At 43.5% G+C, this 21,770-nt stretch overlaps 1 protein-coding gene across 1 annotated transcript in view; it reads left to right on the plus strand.

Annotated features, from left to right (window-relative positions):
- Positions 1-21,770, plus strand: part of CMYA5 (cardiomyopathy associated 5) — a 118,554-nt gene that overhangs the window by 7,700 nt on the left and 89,084 nt on the right. Inside the window, exons 3-6 of the mRNA XM_075325788.1 lie at positions 391-2,246; positions 13,236-13,331; positions 14,844-15,077; positions 16,864-16,886. Of these exons, the coding sequence (XP_075181903.1) occupies positions 391-2,246; positions 13,236-13,331; positions 14,844-15,077; positions 16,864-16,886 (2,209 nt within the window). The remainder of the gene's footprint in view (positions 1-390; positions 2,247-13,235; positions 13,332-14,843; positions 15,078-16,863; positions 16,887-21,770) is intronic.

A 21,770-nucleotide genomic window follows, 5' to 3' on the forward strand; every position in this document is an offset into this window, starting at 1 on the left:
GCATTCCCCCACTTATTAATTGCTAAGGAAATCCTGAAAACATGCATTGTTGGTGGGTCTTAAGGATTGGAGTTGAGGAACACTGACTTAGATGTACTTACGGTATCCAGTTATGTTAATAGAGTGGCTTCTAAGCGAAAATGTCCTTAATTTGACCGTGATTGGAGTTGATAAGTATAGAAAGGAGTAAGGGTTCCATAAGAATGGGACTTCCCTGCCTGACATAATTCATACCATTTACCAGCTAATAAGAATACACAAACATATAAGTTACGTATCCCAAAAACAGCTTAGTATTTTTATGGAAACCATACATGTAACAAATCAGCTCGATATTGGTGCCATTTCCATTCATACTTACATGTTCTTTATTACGGATATATCTTCCAGAGCCTGACAAGATGCCTAAGCAGTCTGAAATAAATGATGTTCATGATTCAGTCATGTCCCCAACAAAAAATGTGCCAGAAAAGCAAACAGTGACAAAGACAGTCAAGCAAGCTGCACCCAAAAAAATCTCAAATATCACAAAACCAAAGGGACGTATCCCACAATCTTTTATTGAAAGTAAACCTGAAGTTATATCAAGTAAGCATGATATCGACAGCTACCCACCATTTGTCCTTGTAGAATTAAGCAGTGTTTTAGAACACGTAAATAAATTATGTAATCCCCAAAAAGATGCTGCACAGGAGATCATCATTGAACCTCCTAACACGGAATCAAACGTGTTTAGTATCGTTTCAGATGGGTCGGAAATATTAAACATCTTGGCTCCTGATCTTATATCTACGGTAGACCAGGAGGCAAGCAATGAGATGGAAGACAAACTGGAGTATTTGGAGGAAAACCCCTTACTCATACCCAAACTGCCCTGTACAGAAGATGTATCATCACCTTATACTTATGAAGAATCTGCCCAAAATGGTAACAGGTCAACAGAAGAACAGATTAAAATCCCTGAAAACAGGCAAATGGATAAAGCTGGCAATGATATTGATTACTTTGAAAAATTTACTTTAGTTGACAGTAAGATCCCCATAGAGCCTTCCTTCAAAAGTCAAGAACCTGAAGATGTCAAAGTCAAAGGGGGACAACACAGTCCTTCCATTAAAACTGAATCAAACATTGACGATGAATATTATTTTCTGCATAGCTTGGATGAATCGTTCTATGGCGTAACTTTGGATAATGATGATAACTTATTACAGCAAGAGGCTCCTAATCCAGAAAAGTCTATCACAGATGAAAACACAGAAACAAATGATAGGAACGTGAAGTCGAATGGAGTATCCTTGTTTAGTTCTGAAGACGGAGTCTTGACCAAGTCATTCTTTTTCCCAACTTCTTACCCAGTGAACCATGAGCTTCTAGAAGAACCACCTGCTTTGGCTTTTCTTTACACAGATCTTTATGAACAAGCCAGAGGATGTAAAGCCAAGGAGGAACAGGACCGATCAGATGCAGAAAGCACCAGTTCTGCACAGACTTTCCATAGCCGAATATCAGATGACGATGGCACAGGAATATATTTTGAAAAATTTAACCTCAAGGATGAGATACCACCAGGAGGTGAAAAATCAGATGATGATGATTTCTACAGCGATGAAGGTAGTGAAGAGGAACAGTATTTGAGTTATGAAGCTTTGTCACAAGGGTCACTTGGTGATAAAGATTCGAGCCAGAAAGAAATAAGCCTTCAAGACAATAAATCATCTTCACCTGCTCTGAAAAAATCACTTGTTGATAAGCAAAAAGTAAAGAAGGAAAATCAGTATAATGATGAGGTTCGGGTGGCTGACCAATCTAATTTGGTGAACGATACATATAAAGTACCAACCACAGGTTATAAACCTATATCAGCGCCAGCAGGAGGGAAAAGTCTGCATGAAGAAAATGCTGAGGACTTAGATTATGTCATTGTGTCTACAGAAGATCTCGATGATGATGACATTTCCTTAAAGGAAATAACCTTTGAAGATCAAGAATCTTTAGGCCATGGTAGTGATTTGTTTTTGGATACAGTTCAAGTCTCAACTGAACATGAAGAATCTGCTTTTGAGGTGGTGGACCATGAAAAGAAATCGGAAGAAATATTCGAAACCCCCCTATCTGAGGAAAAAAGGGCTTTGATTGATACTTATTGCAATACATGTAAAATACCAATAGTTGCCATTGACAAGGTCTTTGGAGACCACAAGAACCATGATGTCACAGCATTAGACACCACGGTAAATGACATGACTGTAAGTATTTTATCTATTTACCCCTAATTTTTTAAATGATGATATGATTTGTTATGTACAATGGGCATATATACTAAATGTGACCGAAATTCTAGATAATGTTTTCCCGAAAACACTTACATATGTGCCTTGCTCCACACTTATGTGTTTTACACACTTTTTACACCTCCCTTGAGACATTCCAATTGTTTTTTTCCTTTTAGGAAAGAAAACTGTTATAAATGATCTGTTATATCAGTTATCCTAACAGAAGCAGATTTTTTTGGGGTCCGTTTCGTGTCCAATTTTCATAGATGCCGAACTTTCTTTGGTGTGCTTATCCACTTCACGGCTTTGGACGTACTGGTACATCTTTGGTCGTGTCCCTTGTATTGATGCGGGCTCGTACACTGAGCCCGCATCTTAAGGTGGCTTTACACACTGCAACATCGCAAACGACATCGCTGTAACGTCACCGGTTTTGTGACGTAATAGCGACCTCCCCAGCGACATTGCAGTGTGTGAAACACATCAGCGACCTGGCCCCTGCTGTGAAGTTGCTGATCGCTACAAATCGTTCAGGACCATTCTTTGGTCCTTTGTTTCCCGCTGTGCAGCAAAGTCTCAGTGTGTAAAGGGGACTTTACAGCGACTTCGTTAGCGACTTCCCTTTCAAAAAGCTGCTTTACAACGTCCCCAATGACTAGCTGGGTCGTTCTGCAGGTCCGGATCGCTGTTGCGACGTTGGCCAGGTCTGCCTGTTTGACAGCTCACCAGAGACTTTGTAGCGATCCCGGCCAGGTTGGGATTGCTGGTGGGATCACTAGAAAGTCTCAGTGTGTAAAGGGGCCTTTACCCTTGACATGTTGGTTGATCTAATCTCTAATAGTTTTTAACAGCCGTGAGTGTATCTGAGATCTGCCCGTGGCTGTTAACCAGTTAAATCCCGTTATCAATCTCTGACAACGGTATATAACATACGCTGGCCCACTCCCACTGGCACTCCTGTGACGTCAACGCAGGGCACTGTTGGACTGTCATGACAGCAAGAGATCAGCTGATGACCCCTGTGTCTGTCATGACGCTCTTCCTGTAAAGGCCAGCTCCAAGCCGAGATTCCTAGAAGATCAGCATTTCTGCTGTATAGAGCGATGCTGATGCACTGCTCTGTATACTAGGAGTGATTGAATGATTGCAGCTTCAAGTTGACTAAGGGGCACTTTGCACACTGCGACATCGCAGGCCGATGCTGCGATGCCGAGTGCGATAGTCCCCGCCCCCGTCGCAGCAGCGATATGTGGTGATAGCTGGCGTAGCGAAAATTATCGCTACGCCAGCTTCACACACACACTCACCTGCCGTGCGACGTCCCTGTTGCCGGCGACCCGCCTCCTTGTTAAGGGGGCAGGTCGTGCGCCGTCACTACGACGTCACACGGCAGGCGGCCAATTGGAGCGGAGGGGTGGAGATGAGCAGGATGTAAACATCCTGCCCACCTCCTTCCTTCCGCATAACCTACGGAAGCCGCGGTGACGCCGGTAGGAGATGTTCCTCGCTCCTGCGGCTTCACAAACAGCGATGTGTGCTACCGCAGGAGCGAGGAACAACATCGGACCGTCGCGTCAGCGTAATTATGAATTACGCCGACGCTGCATCGATGATACGATTACGACGCTTTTGCGCTCGTTAATCGTATCATCTAGGCTTTACACACTGCGATGTCGCATGCGATGCCGGATGTGCGTCACTTTCAATTTGACCCCACCGACATCGCACCTGCGATGTCGCAGTGTGCAAAGTGCCCCTAAGGGCACGAGTAAATACAGTTAAAAGTAAATAAAAAAAAGTTAAAAAAAAAAACAACAAAAGTTCAAATCACCCTTTTTGCCTTTTTGACAATAAAACAATAAAAAATTACACATTTGGTATCACTGCGTTCAGCAATATCCGATCTATCAAAATATAAAATAAATTAATCTGATCAGTAAAGGGCATAACGAAATAAAAATTAAAAATACCAGTATTCCATTTTTTAGACTGCTGCAACATTGCAATAAAATACAATTAGAGGCAATCAAACCATTATACCTACCCAAAAATTGTACGCAAAAAAAAAGCCATCACGTAGCCCCAGATGCCGAAAAATAAAAACATTACGGTTCTCAGAAAATAGCGGCAAAATCAGTTTTTTTATTTTTTTATTTTATACAAATTTCTGAATTTTTTTCACCACTCAAATAAAAAAATAACTATACATGTTTGGTATCTAAATACTCATACTGACCTCAAAAATCATACTGCCAGGTCCTTTTTGTCATATAGTGAACATGGTAAATAAAATACCCAAAAAACAATTGTGGAATTGCACTTTTTTTTTTGCAATTTCACTGCACTAGGAGTTTTTTTCCCGTTTTTCAATACAATATATGGTAAAATGAATGATGTCATTTAAAAGTACAACTCGTCCTGCAAAAACATGTCCTCACACGGCTATATTGATGGAGAAATAAAAAAGTTATGGCTCTTGGAATAAGGGGAGGAAAAAAGGAAAAACGGAAAATTGGAAGGTGCTGAAGAGGATAAAAACAGAACCGAGATGGACCCCATAATAATCAATTGGACCCCTATGCTTCTATTTGCAATTGATGCATCAGATTAATGATTTCATTTTTATCTACCTAAAATGAAAAAAATGAAATGTCTAAGCGGATGTGTGAAAAAAGCCTTATAAAACACATCTCTGATAAGTGTACCTGGCGTCCGTCATGTTTTCAGGACATATTTTTATTCACTGGAAATAAGGAAGGAAGTTTTTTTTTGGTCAGCTGTAAGTAGAGAGCTTGTGATCTTCTAAAAGGCCAATTTTGACTTTTAGGATTGCTACTTCCAATTGGTGGCGCTAGAGTTTGTCTCCTTTCCTGGAGAGACTACTACTGACAGCCAGACTGGTTTGTCAAGTCTCCATAAGGAGAATAGTCTTCCCCCGTGGTCCCCACATAGCTTCTCATAAGCAAGATCAGATACCCACACTTTGCACTGACAAGGGGCAATCACCCCGAAACACCGTGTCTGCAAATTGGGATTCTGATCTGGCATGTATCCTAGGTCATATGAAAAGGCTTGTTAAAGGGCCACTTTTAGGATTGCTACTTCCAATAGGTGGCGCTAGAGTTTGTCCCCTTTCCTGGAGAGACAATTTGTAATCTGCTAGTAATTGATATACATTTTGTCACCATTCACGTGACATCCCCGCCCACACACACACCAAAGCCAACTAAATAGATATGCAAACTTATAGTACGTCTTTTGGAGTGTGGGAGGAAGCTCATCAAAAACAGTGATAAACATATTTAATTGTAGACCTCCAATGGATGCCTCTTATCAATGGCCCCAAAGTGCTGCATTAAGGAAAAACACTTGTATAACCACCTCCTGGATCAATGCCGCTCAACCACGTGTCCCCCATTAGTTTTGTGATAAACAGTAGCAATTGATCAGTTGCAGCATTTCCACTTTTGTCCAAGTGTAAGAAACCCGGTTCTTCGACTCTGACAAAACTATGAAGACTGCCACTCATCAGTTTCCACTGATTGGCTGCAGCGGTCACAAGACTTTGTTTATGTCACAGGACCAATGTGGAGCACAGAGCTGATATTCGAGCCATGGTGCCGATCCAGGTGGTAAGTCATAGATTTTATTTATTTATTTTTTTCTAGGAGTCTGGGGCCATTGATAAGGGGTTGTCCAGTAGTGGAAAACCTTTTTAATGTCAGATTAAAGTCCAGGACCCCAATGCAGCGAGACAATAGAGCTGAATATGGAGCACTCATGTTGCCTACATAGACCCCAAAGTAAAATTATCCTATTTTTTTTATTTTTGGTACGTTTATTTATCATTTATTTGAGATGCTTCACAGCTTAGAGGGAGGACGTGTGTTATAGCATGCATGTGTAAAAGTCAGCCATGTTCTGGCGTGTACATAGGGAGCGACATAAGAGAAAAGTAGCTGTAAGATCTTATTCACTAAATCTTGAGAATGTGCTAGTCTTTTTTACTGTCTCAGCCTGTGGCATGGATATTTTCTTCTTTTTAATAATTTCTTCCTATATCTTATGGTTTGTGTTGCACAATAAGGGTAAGTTCACACAGTGCGTTTTTCGTGGTGTTTTTGTGCGTTTTTCGGGTGCGTTTTTGGCCTCAGAACTGCATGACTTTGCTTCCCCAGCAAAGTCTATGAGTTTTCATTTTTGCTGTCCGCACACATCTTTTTTTTAAGCTGCGTTTTTGAGCTTAAAAAAAAATGGACATGTCAATTCTTTCCTGTGTTTGGCTATGTGCACACGGTGCGTTTTTCTCGGCGTTTTTGCGCGTTTTTCGGGTGCGTTTTTGGCCTCAAAACTGCATGACTTTGCTTCCCCAGCAAAGTCTATGAGTTTTCATTTTTGCTGTCCCCACACAGCGTTTTTTTTTCAGCTGCGTTTTTGTGGTGACCACAAAAACGCAGCATGTCAATTATTCCCGCGTTTTTCACTGCGCTTTTCATCCATTGAGTTCAATGGGATGTTGAAAGACGCAATGAGAAACGCAAATAGCTGCGTTTTGGTGCGTTTCTAAGACCAAAAACGCAGCTATAAGCGCAGGAGGTGGGTAGTAAAGTGACATGTACAGGAAGAGGATTCCTTCTGTCAGTAAAGACAGAAGCGTGAATCCTCCCGGTACCGTCACCGCCGCGTCCATCTCCCGTCCTGGGCATGTCTGCTGCCGTGCGGCGCCATGTACAGGCAGGAGGTGGAGGCAGCTGCGAAAACAAAAGTTAACAGTAGAATAAAAAAAAAAAAAAGTTATACTCACCTGTCTGCAGCCTCGCGGTGCCATGCCCGCTCCCAGCTCCTGTCACGGTATCGCCGCTCCCGCTCCGGCTGTGTGCAGTCTCCCCGGGGCAGGACCTTGCTTGCAGGACCTGGCGATGGATCACCTGATGCAGTCACCTGACGCATCAGCTGATCGAGTCTCAGGCTGACGCGGGCGCCCGGCCGGTATCAGCGGATGCGTCAGGAGACTTCATCCCTGATTACCGGCAGCTGCTGCAGCGATCGGACAGGATCAGACTCCCGCCCCATCGCTCCAGGAGCTGCCGGTAATTCAGCACATAAGTGAGTATTATTTTTTTTTTTTTTCTACTGATGCATCAGCTGATTGTATAATCGGCTTTTATACAATCAGCTGATGTGTGATGGGATTCACATCCTTTAACCTGACAGATCATCTGATCGGTATGCCTTCCAGCAAACCGATCAGATGATATTGGATCCTGATTGGACGGCGCGGGACCCTGACCCAGGATTACTGCGGAGGGGGGTTTATTTCAATAAAGATGGAGTCACTAATTGTGTTGTGTTTTATTTCTAATAAAAATATTTTTCTGTGTTGTGTTTTTTTTTTATCTTTACTAGAAATTCATGGTGGCCATGTCTAATATTGGCGTGACACCATGAATTTCGGGCTTAGGGCCAGCTGATAATATACAGCTAGCCCTAACTCCATTATTACCTGGCTAGCCACCCGGCATCAGGGCAGCCGGAAGAGTTGGATACAGCGCCAGAAGATGGCGCTTCTATGAAAGCGCCATTTTCTGGGGTGGCTGCGGACTGCAATTCACAGCGGGGGTGCCCAGAAAGCATGGGCACCCTGCACTGTGGATTCCAATCCCCAGCTGCCTAGTTGTACCCGGCTGGACTCAAAAATGGGGCGAAGCTCACGTCATTTTTTTTTTTTAAATTATTTCATGAAATTCATGAAATAATTTTAAAAAAAAGGGCTTCCCTATATTTTTGGTTCCCAGCCGGGTACAAATAGGCAGCTGGGGGTTGGGGGCAGCCCGTACCTGCCTGCTGTACCCGGCTAGCATACAAAAATATGGCGAAGCCCACGTCATTTTTTTTTTTTGGGGGGGCAAAGAAATCCTGCATACAGTCCTGGAAGGAGGATGCTGAGCCTTGTAGTTCGACAGCTGCTGTCTGCTCTCCTGCATACACTATTGGATGGAGGATGCTGAGCCTTGTAGTTCGACAGCTGCTGTCTGCTGTCCTGCATACACTATTGGATCGAGGATGCTGAGCCTTGTAGTTCTGCAGCTGTCTGCTCTTCTGCATACACTAGTGGAGAATGAAGAACACATTGAAGAAGGAAATGACATCAGACCTTTTTTTTTTTTGTTCACTGATAAAAAACGCAGTGAGCAAAAACGCAGCAAAACGCAGCAAAAAAACGCACCAAATCGCGGCAAAACGCGTGCGTTTTTTGCCGCGTTTTTTCGACGCAGGTGCGTTTTTGTGCGTTTTTAGCGGCCAAAAACGCACAAAAACGCAGCGTCAAAAAAACGCAGCGTGTGCACATAGCCTTTTTCTGCGTTTTCCCCCCATGCAATGCATTGGAAAAACGCAGAAAAACGCAGAGATAAAAAACGCAGCAAAACGCAGCCAAAAACGCACCAAATCGCGGCAAATACGCATGCGTTTTTTTGCCACCTTTTTTTGCTGCGGGTGCGTTTTTGTGCATTTTTAGTGGCCAAAAACGCACAAAAACGCAGCAACAAAAAAAACGCAGCGTGTGCACATAGCCTAAGGGTTGTAAAGTATATCAATACATCAGGTAAAAGAGGACTTCCATGGTTGGGCTTGGTGCTACCACTCAGTTTATCTAGGTCTAGGGACTCCTTGATTTTCACACTATCAGCCCTATACAGAGAATCGGCCTTAGGCTATGTGCGCACAGTGCGTTTTTCGCGGCGTTTTTGCACGTTTTTCGGGTGCGTTTTTGGCCTCAAAACTGCAGGACTTTGCTTCCCCAGCAAAGTCTATGAGTTTTAATTTTTGCTGTCCGCACACATCTGTTTTTTTTCAGCTGCGTTTTTGTGGTGCCACAAAAACGCAGCATGTCAATTATTCCCGCGTTCTTCACTGCGCTTTTCATCCATTGAGTTCAATGGGATGTTGAAAGACGCAATGAGAAACGCAAATAGCTGCGTTTTGGTGCGTTTTGAAGACCAAAAACGCAGCTATAAACGCAGGAGGTGGGTAGTAAAGTGACGTGTACAGGAAGAGGATTCCTTCTGTCACTATATACAGAAGCGTGAATCCTCCCGGTACCGTCACCGCCGCTTCCACCTCCCGTCCTGTGCATGTATGCTGCCGTGCGGCGCCATGTACAGGCAGTAGTTGGAAGCGGCTGCGAAAACAAAAGTTAACAGTAGAACAAAAAAAAAAGTTATACTCACCTGTCTGCAGACTCCCGGTGCCATGTCCGCTCCCATCTCCTCTCACGGTATCGCCACCCCCGCTCCGGCTGTGTGCAGACGGCCGGGAAACCTCCGATGGATGCAGGACCTGGCGATGGGTCACCTGATGCAGTCACCTGACGCATCAGGTGATCGTAAGTATCGCGGTGACACGGGCGCCCTGCCGGTATCAGCGGATGCATCAGGAGACTTCATCCCTGATTACTGGCAGCTACTGCAGCGATCGGACGGGATCAGACTCCCGCCCCATCGCTGCAGGAGCTGCCAGTAATCAGCACATAAGTGAGTATTATTTTTTTTATTTTTTTTTGCACCGATGCATCAGCTGATTGTATAATCGGCTTTTATACAATCAGCTGATGTGTGATGGGATTCAGGCACTTGATCCTGACACATCATCTGATCGCTTTGCCTTCCAGCAAACCGATCAGATGATATTGGATCCGGATTGGACGGCGCAGGACCCTGACCCAGGATTACTGCGGAGGGGGGGTTCTTTATTTCAATAAAGATGGAGTCACTAATTGTGCTGTGTTTTATTTCTAATAAAAATATTTTTCTGTGTGTTGTGTTTTTTTTTTATCTTTACTAGAAATTCATGGTGGCCATGTCTAATATTGGCGTGACACCATGAATTTCGGGCTTAGGGCCAGCTATACAGCTATCCCTAACCCCATTATTACCCAGCGAGCCACCCGGCATCAGGGCAGCTGGAAGAGTTGGATACAGCGCCAGAAGATGGCGCTTCTATGAAAGCGCCATTTTCTGGGGTGGCTGCGGGACTGCAATTCACAGCGGGGGTGCCCAGAAAGCATGGGCACCCTGCACTGTGGATTCCAATCCCCAGCTGCCTAGTTGTACCCGGCTGGACTCAAAAATTGGGCGAAGCTTACGTCATTTTTTTTTAAAATTATTTCATGAAATTCATGAAATAATTTAAAAAAAAAGGGCTTCCCTATATTTTTGGTTCCCAGCCGGGTACAAATAGGCAGCTGGGGGTTGGGGGCAGCCCGTACCTGCCTGCTGTACCTGGCTAGCATACAAAAATATGGCGAAGCCCACGTCATTTTTTTTAAGGAGGATGCTGAGCCTTGTAGTTCGACAGCTGCTGTCTGCTCTCCTGCATACACTATTGGATGGAGGATGCTGAGCCTTGTAGGTCTGCTCCCCCTGACTCTCCCTCAAGCATACAGTCCTGGATGGAGCATGCTGAGCCTTGTAGTTCTGCAGCTGCTGTCTGTTCTCCTGCATACACTATTGGATGGAGTATGCTGAGCCTTGTAGTTCTGCAGCTGTCTGCTCTTCTGCATACACTAGTGCAGAATGAAGAACACATTGAAGAAGGAAATGACATCAGACCTTTTTTTTTTGTTCACTGATAAAAAACGCATAAAGACGCAGTGAGCAAAAACGCAGCAAAACGCAGCAGAAAAACGCACCAAATCGCAGCAAAACGCGTGCGTTTTTTGCTGCGTTTTTTTGCCGCGGGTGCGTTTTTGTGCGGTTTTAGCGGCCAAAAACGCACAAAAACGCAGCGTCAAAAAAACGCAGTGTGCGCACATAGCCTTAGACCGGAGTTACACTTGCAAGTAACTTGCACGAGTCTCACATCGCATCACCTGGCAAGGCCTGCCGCTCTCCGGACAGGAGCATCTCAGCTACATAGAAATACATGTAGCCGACCTACTCCTGTCCGGAGGGTGCAGGCCGTGCCTGGTGATGCGATGTGAGACTCGCTCAAGTTAAGCGTGAGTGATTCGTAAATGTGACTCCGGCCTTAGCTATAGAGGCCCTCAGGTTGCGTATGTGTAATGATCTGGCAAAACCAGGTAGTCACAAATGCTTCGCATCCTCCTTATTACGATCACAACCCACACCTAGGCACAACATACAGCCATAAAACCTTGGTCACCCCCTCTTGATAACTAGGACACACCAGTGGGCGGGACCAGGCGGATGAGAACGCCCACCTAGGGGTCTTGAGGAGTTAGAGGTGGGAACACATCAGTTTGAGTTTTTGGTGGAGTTCAGGGCAGTCAGAGACAAACTTTGACAGTGGAAATGTGGAGAGCTTACTGCAATGTAGTCAGGGGTAGTGGCCCTTGGACTACTTGGCTAGGTGCCAGATGTTGAGCAGAGCCACAGGTGACGGAGATCCGGTTGCGGGAGACCTAAAGTGGACTGGGGCAGGGTTGTAACCCGCCGGTACCGACAGCTGGAATCCAGTCCGGAGGCCGTGCACAGTCAGGGTGCCTGGACCCTAGGGTGAGGAAGGTTGCAAGCCCCTCTCTAATTAACCAGCTGGGGACAAGGTTCCAGACGTTGTCCCAATTTACTGCCCAAATAGAGCGAAACGGAAGCCCAACGCGGGGGATAGGGTGTCCGCCAAGAACCCACTAAAATCCCAAGGGTCAGCTTTCGCGGGCCACAGCTCCCAACACAAATAGAATCGGGAATGGACTTCTCCGTTCCATGAGAAGTTGTCCAAAAGAGAAGGAAACACGAAGTGCAGGAGGAAGGGTTATCTGCTCATCAACCTGGGTGCGGGACCCGAATGCACCCTCCAGAGACGGCCGGCCACTGACAACTTGGTTTACTACTGGACTTGTGTGAAGTTATTGAACTGTGAGTGCACCACTGTCCCCCAGTCCGGTCCGGCGCTCCACCTCCACCAGCCATCACTCCCGTGTTCCATCCCAGGGCCCCAGGACTATACCTCCCCTACCCGTGGAGGGGATCCCAACTTGCTGCCCCACTCCATCATCCCCGGGCGCCCCCACCAACATCCTTCACCACAACCCACGGGTGGCGTCACAGACAACCTCCCTTGTAAATATCCCCTTTCCGACGGTTGTGAGGACAGGCAGCCGTGCGAGCCTGGGTCCGGTCACCATTTGAGCCGCAGCAGTGAACCCGGATCCAAGCAGGCCCCCGAGAGAGAGAGAAGCGGCAGCGGGCCCCGCCCGCAACATATGCAGAGTAGCTCATCACTAGTGGTGTTACCTGAGGGAAATTACCAAACAATCTGGGACAAAATTAGAGCATCAAGGGCAAGGACAGAATTGGATCCAGGAATATGGTCAGGAATAAGTATCTAGGGGTTAATCAGAAAAATGATTGGGATGATAGCTGAATCAGAACTCGGAATTAGAAATCCCAATGGGCACCAGGTCAGCATCAAAAAAGTCAAAGGATTATGAAGATGAGAGCTTCGAAATGATGCCAAACCCATGCATTGATTGTAACTATCAATGATCCTCGCATACTGTAGGGAAACTTGTGCCACACACCATCTGTGACAGAGACAATTGGCTGTGGAGTGGGAGCAAATGATTTTTCACATAATACATTAGTTTTTTTAGGCTGAAACAAAACATAGCTAAAGTTCACAGATATCCTTGATATTGCCTGAAATGGAGCCCAACAGCTGATACATGATGACTGATCTACAAGCAGCCTGTATCAGAGACTGGTTGCATGATGTCAGTTCTGTATGTTTTACTCTGAAATGCTGTACCGTTCCAGAGAGAAACATATTTACAGTAAATCCGCCTGGGACTGAGCCACGCTCTAAACTAGTTGGACCGGCGGGTCCCTGGTGGCTGTTCCCCGCCCTGTACTCTGGGGTGACTGCTCTCTCCCCATATATGCACACAGTGTACAGTACGACAATAAATACTGTACTTACCATAAATGATTGCTTTATTTGTAGAGCAACTTGGAGAATCTCCTGGAGAAACTGCAGGAAAGTTCACTGAAAACAGAAGATTTTGTTACAAGAGTAGAAGCATTGTTTAATGAGGTTGAAGTAAGTAATTCACAAAATTGTAACCTGTTCATATGTTTTCTGCTGATTATTGTGTGCTTCCTTTGGGAATGGGGAGTGACTGGATTGGAGACCCTACACTGACCCTCAGACTAAGCATACCCTAGGGCCTAGGCTTTCTCTCAACCCAGAGGTATGCTTAAAGGTAGCGAGGTCTGGGCCCCCAACATCTCCCTGTCTAATGTCCTTGTCCCTGATGGTAAGACCCCCCTCCACAACCCACAACCTGGGGGGAGGGCAAGGTCAGAAGTAGAAATCCCCACCAACAAAACTGACAGGGGTACAAACAAAACTCACTGAAACCTAATACCAACAATAGGGAACAACAAAAGGTGTACAGGGAGGGGAAATATAGAGAGGAGAAAGTAATAAAACAAACTACCCTCACACACACACCAACGCAACTGACAGCAGTAATAGTAGCAGCAGCAGAAAGCACCTCCTCACAGCTCCAGGCCTGACTCCAGACTGAACAGAATAACCACCACCCTCTGCAGGAAGCAGAGGGCTTATATCGAGGCCAGAATTGATAAACCCCTGACATCTGAACAGGTCTGCTGCTACACCAGAAGAAAGAGTAAACCCCTCATGTGCCCAACGTAAAAACTCGCTTAATGTGCATGGTCTCAGATGGTAAAGAAAAGCTAGCCCTGAGCCTGTCCCTAGTCACAATAAATATAGTGACAATCATGACATAGGGCAGACCAAAGCGGGAAAATGAGAAACACCTGAAGAGAAACCAACCAACAAGGTAGAACAAAGACAATTGGAAACATCAGCATTTGGACACAAAAGTAAAAGCAATAGCCCAGCAGACAGAGGAAGGGACCATGCAGCAACAGGTCACCGTATCGAATCCCCAAATTGAGGAATGACAGAGACTAGTCAGACAGGCGGGTCCCCTATGGCTTTTCCCCGCCCATTTCCATAGAATGACAGGTCTCTCCCTATGACAGACACAGACAGGGAGAGACCTGTTATACACGAGTCAAGTGGGGACTTCTACTCAGTGACTGACAGTATTCCCTGTATGACTGTGTATGCAAAGAATCACTGACTAGGACCATCCACTAGGCTCTTACGTATACAAACACCATTAATTTCAATGCATTAAATATAAAGTATACTGAAACTTTTCCAACAAACCCATATATCATTCTGCTCAACTTCTCCTTCTCTATACAGTATTGTCCACGTACCGAACTGCATGTACAACACAACTTGACAGGTTCTTTTCAAGCCTGTGTTCCATCAGGTTATTCTTATTAATGGCTAAACTATTCTACCTACCAAACCCTCGTTGGTCTTACTCCTATTGGCATTGGATAGGGGTGGGGATAAGGTCCATAATGGAACGTTGCATGATTTTAAAGTCTACAATCTGATGATTATAACCTGCCTGAAAACATGATCCCTTTATATTTATTTTCTAATAATTAAGGATGCCTGCACTCATATTATTATAACTTATACAATCTATTATGATCTATATAGAAAAACTGCACAGAAGCCGAGAAACATTTGACAGACGAGAATGAAAAAACGGTCCAAAGAATAATTGACCAGCACAAAAAGAAGAGGGAGGGTTTTGAGGAAGTGAAGAAGATGAAGATGGATTACTTGTATGATCAGATGGTCGGTTTCCAGCAAAGTGTCGATACAGCAAAGGAAATTCTGGAGAAAGCCGCTAAGGAGCTGGATGACCTGGATCCCATCATGTTTTTGAGTGTAAGTCCACCACATACAGGTTATATACATTACATATCTGTTGTGCACTTATATAGTTGTCTTTAATCCTGAAATTACAGTGTATAGGTACTATAGCGTAAATCCCACCCCCCATATATTATATAAAGACATGACAGCATTTACAGGTCTGAGTCTCAATGCCTGAGTGCTCTTATATGGATATTGTTGGACCCAACCTCCACTCGTATTAGTTAACCCCGAGAAAACCTAGTGTGACATGGTGATATTCGTGGGGACATGCAGACACCCCACCCCATCTTTCTAGGACTTCTCTGGTCTCATATTATTTTCTTGTTGCATTTTCACACTTTATTGCTTAATGTTTAATGTCGTATTATTTCTGATTTTGGTATATCGCCAATAATACATGCATATTCTTTGTTATACTAAATAACTGCACTTTACACTGTGTGGTTCCTTTTTTTTTTGCGTTGGCCAAGGATCTTTGTTTACAGGAGGTAGGGGGATATTCTGGCCACTTATAATGATGTGCCAATTTGATTACAATGGTAGTTTTTTTTATATTTTTGCAGTTTGGGTTGTTTCTTGGTATTTTGCATAGCAGCACTTATAACATTGTATCAGTGCCTTGGCCATTGTACATACTGCGATTTCTGGAACGGCTGCAACCCTGTTAGTTCTGGTTAGGAGATCTGAGGTCAGTCCAGGGATTATGGTCTGTATACGGACTGTAAAATATGGAGATTTAGACAAAAAAAGGACCTGAAAGACTAAATTATGCCTATTAAAATTATTTTTATTACAACTTCATTAAAATAAACGGTATAGATGACAAAAATGGAAATTGTTAACAAAAGCAAGAACACCGACCACTACACAATGGACAAAAAGTAATAAACAGAACGTGCTCAAGTGCATAATTTATGTTAAAAAATAATGAATTGATACTCAAATGCATAGCTTATGCTGAAAAGTAATAAATTGATGTTTACCGTATATATTAATTTATATGGAAACTATTATAGTAGATAATACAATTATATTATACAGTTGAAACCAGAGGAGAAGACACATCTGCAAAACCTTTCCCGTTTTAGGTCAATTAGGAACCAATATTATTTATATTTGCCAAATGCCAGAATAATGAGAGAGAGGGAATGTTTTAAGGCATTTTTATTACTTTCTGCATGGTCAAAAGTTTACATACACGAAGACTACTATGCCTTCAAACAATATGGGACAGCCCATATGATGATGTCATGTCTTTGGAAGCTTCTGATAGGTTTATTGGCAACATCTGAGTTAATTAAAGACAAACTTGTGGATGTATTTTAATGCACACCTGAAACACACTGCTTTGTGTAGTCAAAAGAAATAAGCCAAGATCTCAGGAAGAAAACTGTGATTTTTGTAATCTATACCATTTATTTTAATCAAGTTGTAATAATAAAAATAATTTTAATTGGCATAATTTACTCTTCCGGGTCCTTATTTGTCTAATATTCCTTTGCGTTATATGCTGTATAGAGCATTTTTTGCGCATGTGGGTAAATTTGTGGTAACTTGTAACATTTGGATGCCTGGATGGATCAAGATCATTGAATTTCCTGATAAAGCTGCAGCTTTGCCACAGCCGCTACATCGATGACGTCACCTTACACCCATATGAATATTGCAACCAATCTTTGGACTCAGTGATACAAAATTATATAAGGACACCCTCATTTCCAGAGTAGGTAGCGTGTAGAAATGTAATAAATGTATCTTTAGTGTATAAATCTCTTGCATTTTTTTCTTTTTCTAGATTCACAATGATATCAATAGCAGGTACAGTCTCTCTTATGTTTGCTTTATGAAGAATGTCTGTGTTTAGAACTGGAAAATGTTAAAAAGTGGCAGATATATTGCAAAAATCTTTGTGTCTGTTTTATACACTGTGTACTCAACTATCAGGCAAGTGAATATTTTCACAATATGTGAGTATTTTCACAATATCATCATTTTTATGCAGATTTTCCAACTCCAAGCTGTATAAACCTGAAAGCTTATAGGATGAAGCTATCACAGTTGTGTCATGGGTGACAGACAGTCATATGGTTTCTGGCAATAGAAGGTCACAGCTTTTGGCTGCACAAAATGCTCCCTGACTTTCTGTTGTTCTTGCTGTTGGTATTCATTGTACTAGGTAGCTTTCCTGCTGGATTTTCATCTTTCCCTTTAGGACCCAGGGGAGCTAAACTTCTGTCCAGCTGCTGTTTATCAATATTCCCCTTGTGCTTAAAAACTCCCATCTTACCTGGACTGGTGCTGGTGATATTATTCAGTTCATTCAAGCTCTGGTTGCAAGCAGGTGGCTTGTATTCATCTGTGATATCATTGCTGTTACTTTGCTGAACTTCTATCTGAGTGATCTGTGGATAAGTAGTTCTTGCATTTGACCGAGTGTGTCCTCCTTGTTGTCTTCCTTAGTGTTTAGTGGAGTTTATGAAGAGCTCATCCCACCCGTTCCCTATTTAGGGCCCACCACTAGGGATACCTAGGGTCAGGTATTCACTTGGTGCATAGGTGAAGAACCTACCTAGGGTGGTGAGGGACCCCAGGGACCAGCAGTAGGTTTGGTCAGGGGTCACAATCTCCTCCTTCCCTAGTCATAGGGTTTCCCTTTCCTTTTGCCATTCGTTCACTTAGTATATCTCCCTTCTTAACGTGACAGAATCAGATCAGGTGATGTATATTTGTGCAATGAGGGAGGGTGCAACCTAAAGCTACAACTCAATTTATCAAGGTGTGCAGAATTTTTAGGCAACTTGTTTTCCTCAACCAGTCAAGGAAGCCTGAAACCTGACCACCACTGAACAACACACGTTGTTGGAATGTCAAGACTGGGCCAAGAAATATTTGAAGACAGACTTTGCAGGATTTATGGACTGATGAGATGGGAGTAACTGCTGACAGACCAGATGGATGGGTTCATGGCTGATCAGTAACTGGCACAGACCTCCATACAACTCAGACGCCAGCAGGCTGGAGGTGGGTACTGCCATGGGCTTGGATTATTAAAGACGAGTTAGTAGGACATTTTCAGGTCAAAGACAGACTCCAAATCAACTCCCAAACCTTCTGACAGTTTTCAGCAGACTTCCTGCTGTTCAAGAAAAAGTCTGCATCTTTCAAGAAAACCATGATTTTTATGCAAGGCAATGCTCCATCGCATCATCAAAGTCTTCACTGCTTGAGTAGCCATTTCTTAGCCCAGACATTTCCACTTCTGTATCTTGCTCAGTGATGGTCGGTTTCATCCTTCCTTACCTCGGCCATGTAACTGATCGCTGAACATCTTGTACTTCTGGGCCTCCAGGGTGGTTATGATTCTTGAATATGACAGCTCTGGATGATAATGGGGGTCTTGGACGCTTTACGTTTGATTCTACTCAGATCTTTTTCAGTCAATGTACTTCTCAAAATATTTTGTGGGACTCCATTGACTATTTGTAAAAAAAACTTTTGCTGGTTCTGTGATCACACTTTAACATCTTAGCAGTTTCATGCGGGCTCCATCCCTTTGTAAGACTTTTCACAATTTTGGACTCTTCAATTTCACTCTCTTTTTGCCTCATTTTGCCTGAGAGAAACAAGCTGCCTAATAAATCTGCATACAATGATAAAGGGTGTTGTATCCTTAAGGCACACCCTCCCTCATTACACAAATACACGTCACCTGATCTTCTTTATCCAATAAGTATTCACGTTTATTCAGCTTGGAGTTGGAAAATCTGCATAAAAGTTATAATATGATGAAAGTACTCACTTGCTGAATAATTGTCCACACAGTGTATATGCCTGTTTCATAGATATGGCTGAGAGTTGTCCATGCTGGACAACTCCTTGTTAATATCCCCAGCAAGTAGAATAAGATAATAAAAATCCATACTTATCTCCTAACCTGGCACGGCTCCTTTGATACCCGTGCTGTGTCTCCAGAGGGTCACATAACTTTGATTAATCACATCACTGTAACAACCAGTGATTATAGAAACGTAATAATGTCATGTAATCCCCAGGAGACACATTTTTTTTTATTCCTTTTTATTTTGTTCTGCAGGCTGGAGCTATTGAAGGGGTTGTAGCTTTACAATTAAGCTTCTTCCCTGGCTGCAGTTTGTTATGAAAAAACAACCAAACCGCACTGTATTTGTGTTCCCCACATTAATCAGTGAGTCTACGCTGTTACTTCCGGTGTCTGGTATTGGCTGCTGGGCTGACATGATGTCACCTGTACCAAAAAATACTTATCAGCCACTCCACCACCTACTGAAATTCCTGGTATAGGGAAGGGGATGCACGGATAAGAGTCCAGCTGGTCACCAGAAGAAGCAATCCCAAAGAATCCAAGAAAAATCCAGCAGTCCCAAATGATAAAAAACTCTAAAGGCTGCTTTACGCGCAGCGACATTGCTAGCAATGTCGCTGGTGAAAGCACCCACCCCCGTCGGTTGTGCGTCACGGGCAAATCGCTGCCCGTGGCGTACAACATCGCTAGGACCCGTTACACGGACTTACCTGCCTTGTGACGTTGCTGTGGCTGGCGAACCGCCTCCTTTCTAAGGGGACGGTTCATGTGGCGTCACAGCGACGTCACACAGCAGCCGTCCAATAGAAGCGGAGGGGCGGAGAGCAGCCGAAAGAAAGTGACGCCCGCCCACCTTGTTTTCAGGTAAGGTGTTGTCCCTCGTTCCTGGGGTGTCACACGTAGTGATGTGTACTGACTCAGGAACGAGCCACAACCTGCGTCCTGCAACAGCAACGATATTTGGGATTAGAACGACGTGTCAACAATCAACGATAAGGTGAGTAATTTTGATCGTTAGTGGTCGTTCGTACGTTTCACACATAACGACGTGGCTAACGAGGCCGGATGTGTCACGAATTCCGTGACCCCCAATGACATCTCGTTAGCGATGTCGTTGCATGTAAAGCGGCCTTTAGACTTTATTTCACATTTTAAAATTCCATAAATTACAATCCATTAAAACGAAAACAGATGACACGTTTTGGATCCAACGGATCCTTACTCAAGTAAGGATCTGTTGGTCTTGAGAGATCATATCAAAGGAATTTTACTGCATTGGTCTTATGTTGTAAGAATTAATTAGCACTGTGCCATTTAGATTCCACCATAAATGTCCTGAAAAATTGTACCATATACATTCATTTCTGAAAGTGTTGGCACCCTTAACATTGTTCCAGAAAATTATTGCTCCCAAAAAATGATTGCAAATTCACAAATTTTGTCATACACATGTTTATTTCCTTTGTGTGTATTGGAACAACAAAAAAAAAAGAGAAAAAAAGGAAAATTGGACACAATTTTACACCAAACTCCAAAAATGGGCCGGATAAAATTGTTGGCACCCTCAACTTAATATGTGGTTGCACAGACTTTGGATTAAATGACTAATCAATCGCTTCCTATATCTATCAACAAGCTTCTTACACCTCTCACCTGGAATTTTGGGTATCTCTTCTCTTGCAAACTCCTCCAGGTCTCTCATATTTGAAGTCGCCTTCTCCCAACAGCAATTTTAAGATTTCTCCACAAATGTTCAATGGGATTTAGATGCGGACTCATTGCTGCCACTTCAGAACTCTCCAGCACTTTCTTTTCATCCATTTCTGGGGGCTTCTTGAAGTATGTTTGAGGCCATTGTCCTGCTGGAAGACCCATGATCTAGGACGCAAACTCAGCTTTCTGACACTGGGCATTACGTTGCAACTAAAAATCCTTTGGTAATCTTCAGATTTTATGATGCCTTGCACACAGTCAAGGTACCCAGTGCAAGAGGCAGCAAAACAACCCCAAAACATGTTTGAACTTCTACCATATTTGAATGTAGGTGCTGTGTTCTTTTCTTTGTAGGCCTCATTACGTTTTCGGTCAACAGTAGAATGATGTGCTTTACCAAAAAGTTCTATCTTGGTCTCATCTGTCCACAAGACACTTCATCAGAAGGAATTTGCCTTACTCAAGTACATTTTGGCAAACTGCTTGTCTAGCTTTTTATGTCTGTGTCACCAGTGGGGTCCTCTTAGGTCTCCTGCCAGCGTTTAATTTCATTCAAATGTAGATGGATAGTTAGGGCTGACACTCATGCACCCTGAGCCTGCAGGACAACTTGAATTTCTTGGGGACTTGATTGGGGCTGCTTATCCACCATCCAACTAGCCTGAGTTGCAACCTTTCATCAATTTTTCTGTGGCATCCACATCCAGGGACATTAGCTACAATGCTATGGATTGTAAACTTCTTGATTATGTTGTGCACCATGGACAAAGGAACATCAGGATCTCTGAAGGTGAACTTGTAACCTTGGTCATATTTTTCAACAATTTTGGTTCTCAAGTCCTCAGTTCTTTTCTCCTCTTTCTGTTTTCCATGCTTAGTGTGGCACACAATGCAAAGATTGAGCCAACTTTTCCCCTTTTTATCTGATTTCAAGTGTGACTTTTATATTGCCCACAATTGTTACTTACCACAGATGAGTTTGAACGAGTTGTTTACCCAAAATGTTGGAACCGTGCCAACAATTTTGTCCGGCCCATTTTTGAGATGTTGTATGAAATTATGTCCATTTTGCCTTTTTTTCCAATAAAGGAAATAAACATGTATATATTTAAATATGTGTAATTGCAACAATTTTTTGGTACAAATAC

The sequence above is a fragment of the Anomaloglossus baeobatrachus genome, chromosome 1 (assembly GCF_048569485.1).
Source record: "Anomaloglossus baeobatrachus isolate aAnoBae1 chromosome 1, aAnoBae1.hap1, whole genome shotgun sequence".
Taxonomy (NCBI): Eukaryota; Metazoa; Chordata; class Amphibia; order Anura; family Aromobatidae; genus Anomaloglossus; species Anomaloglossus baeobatrachus.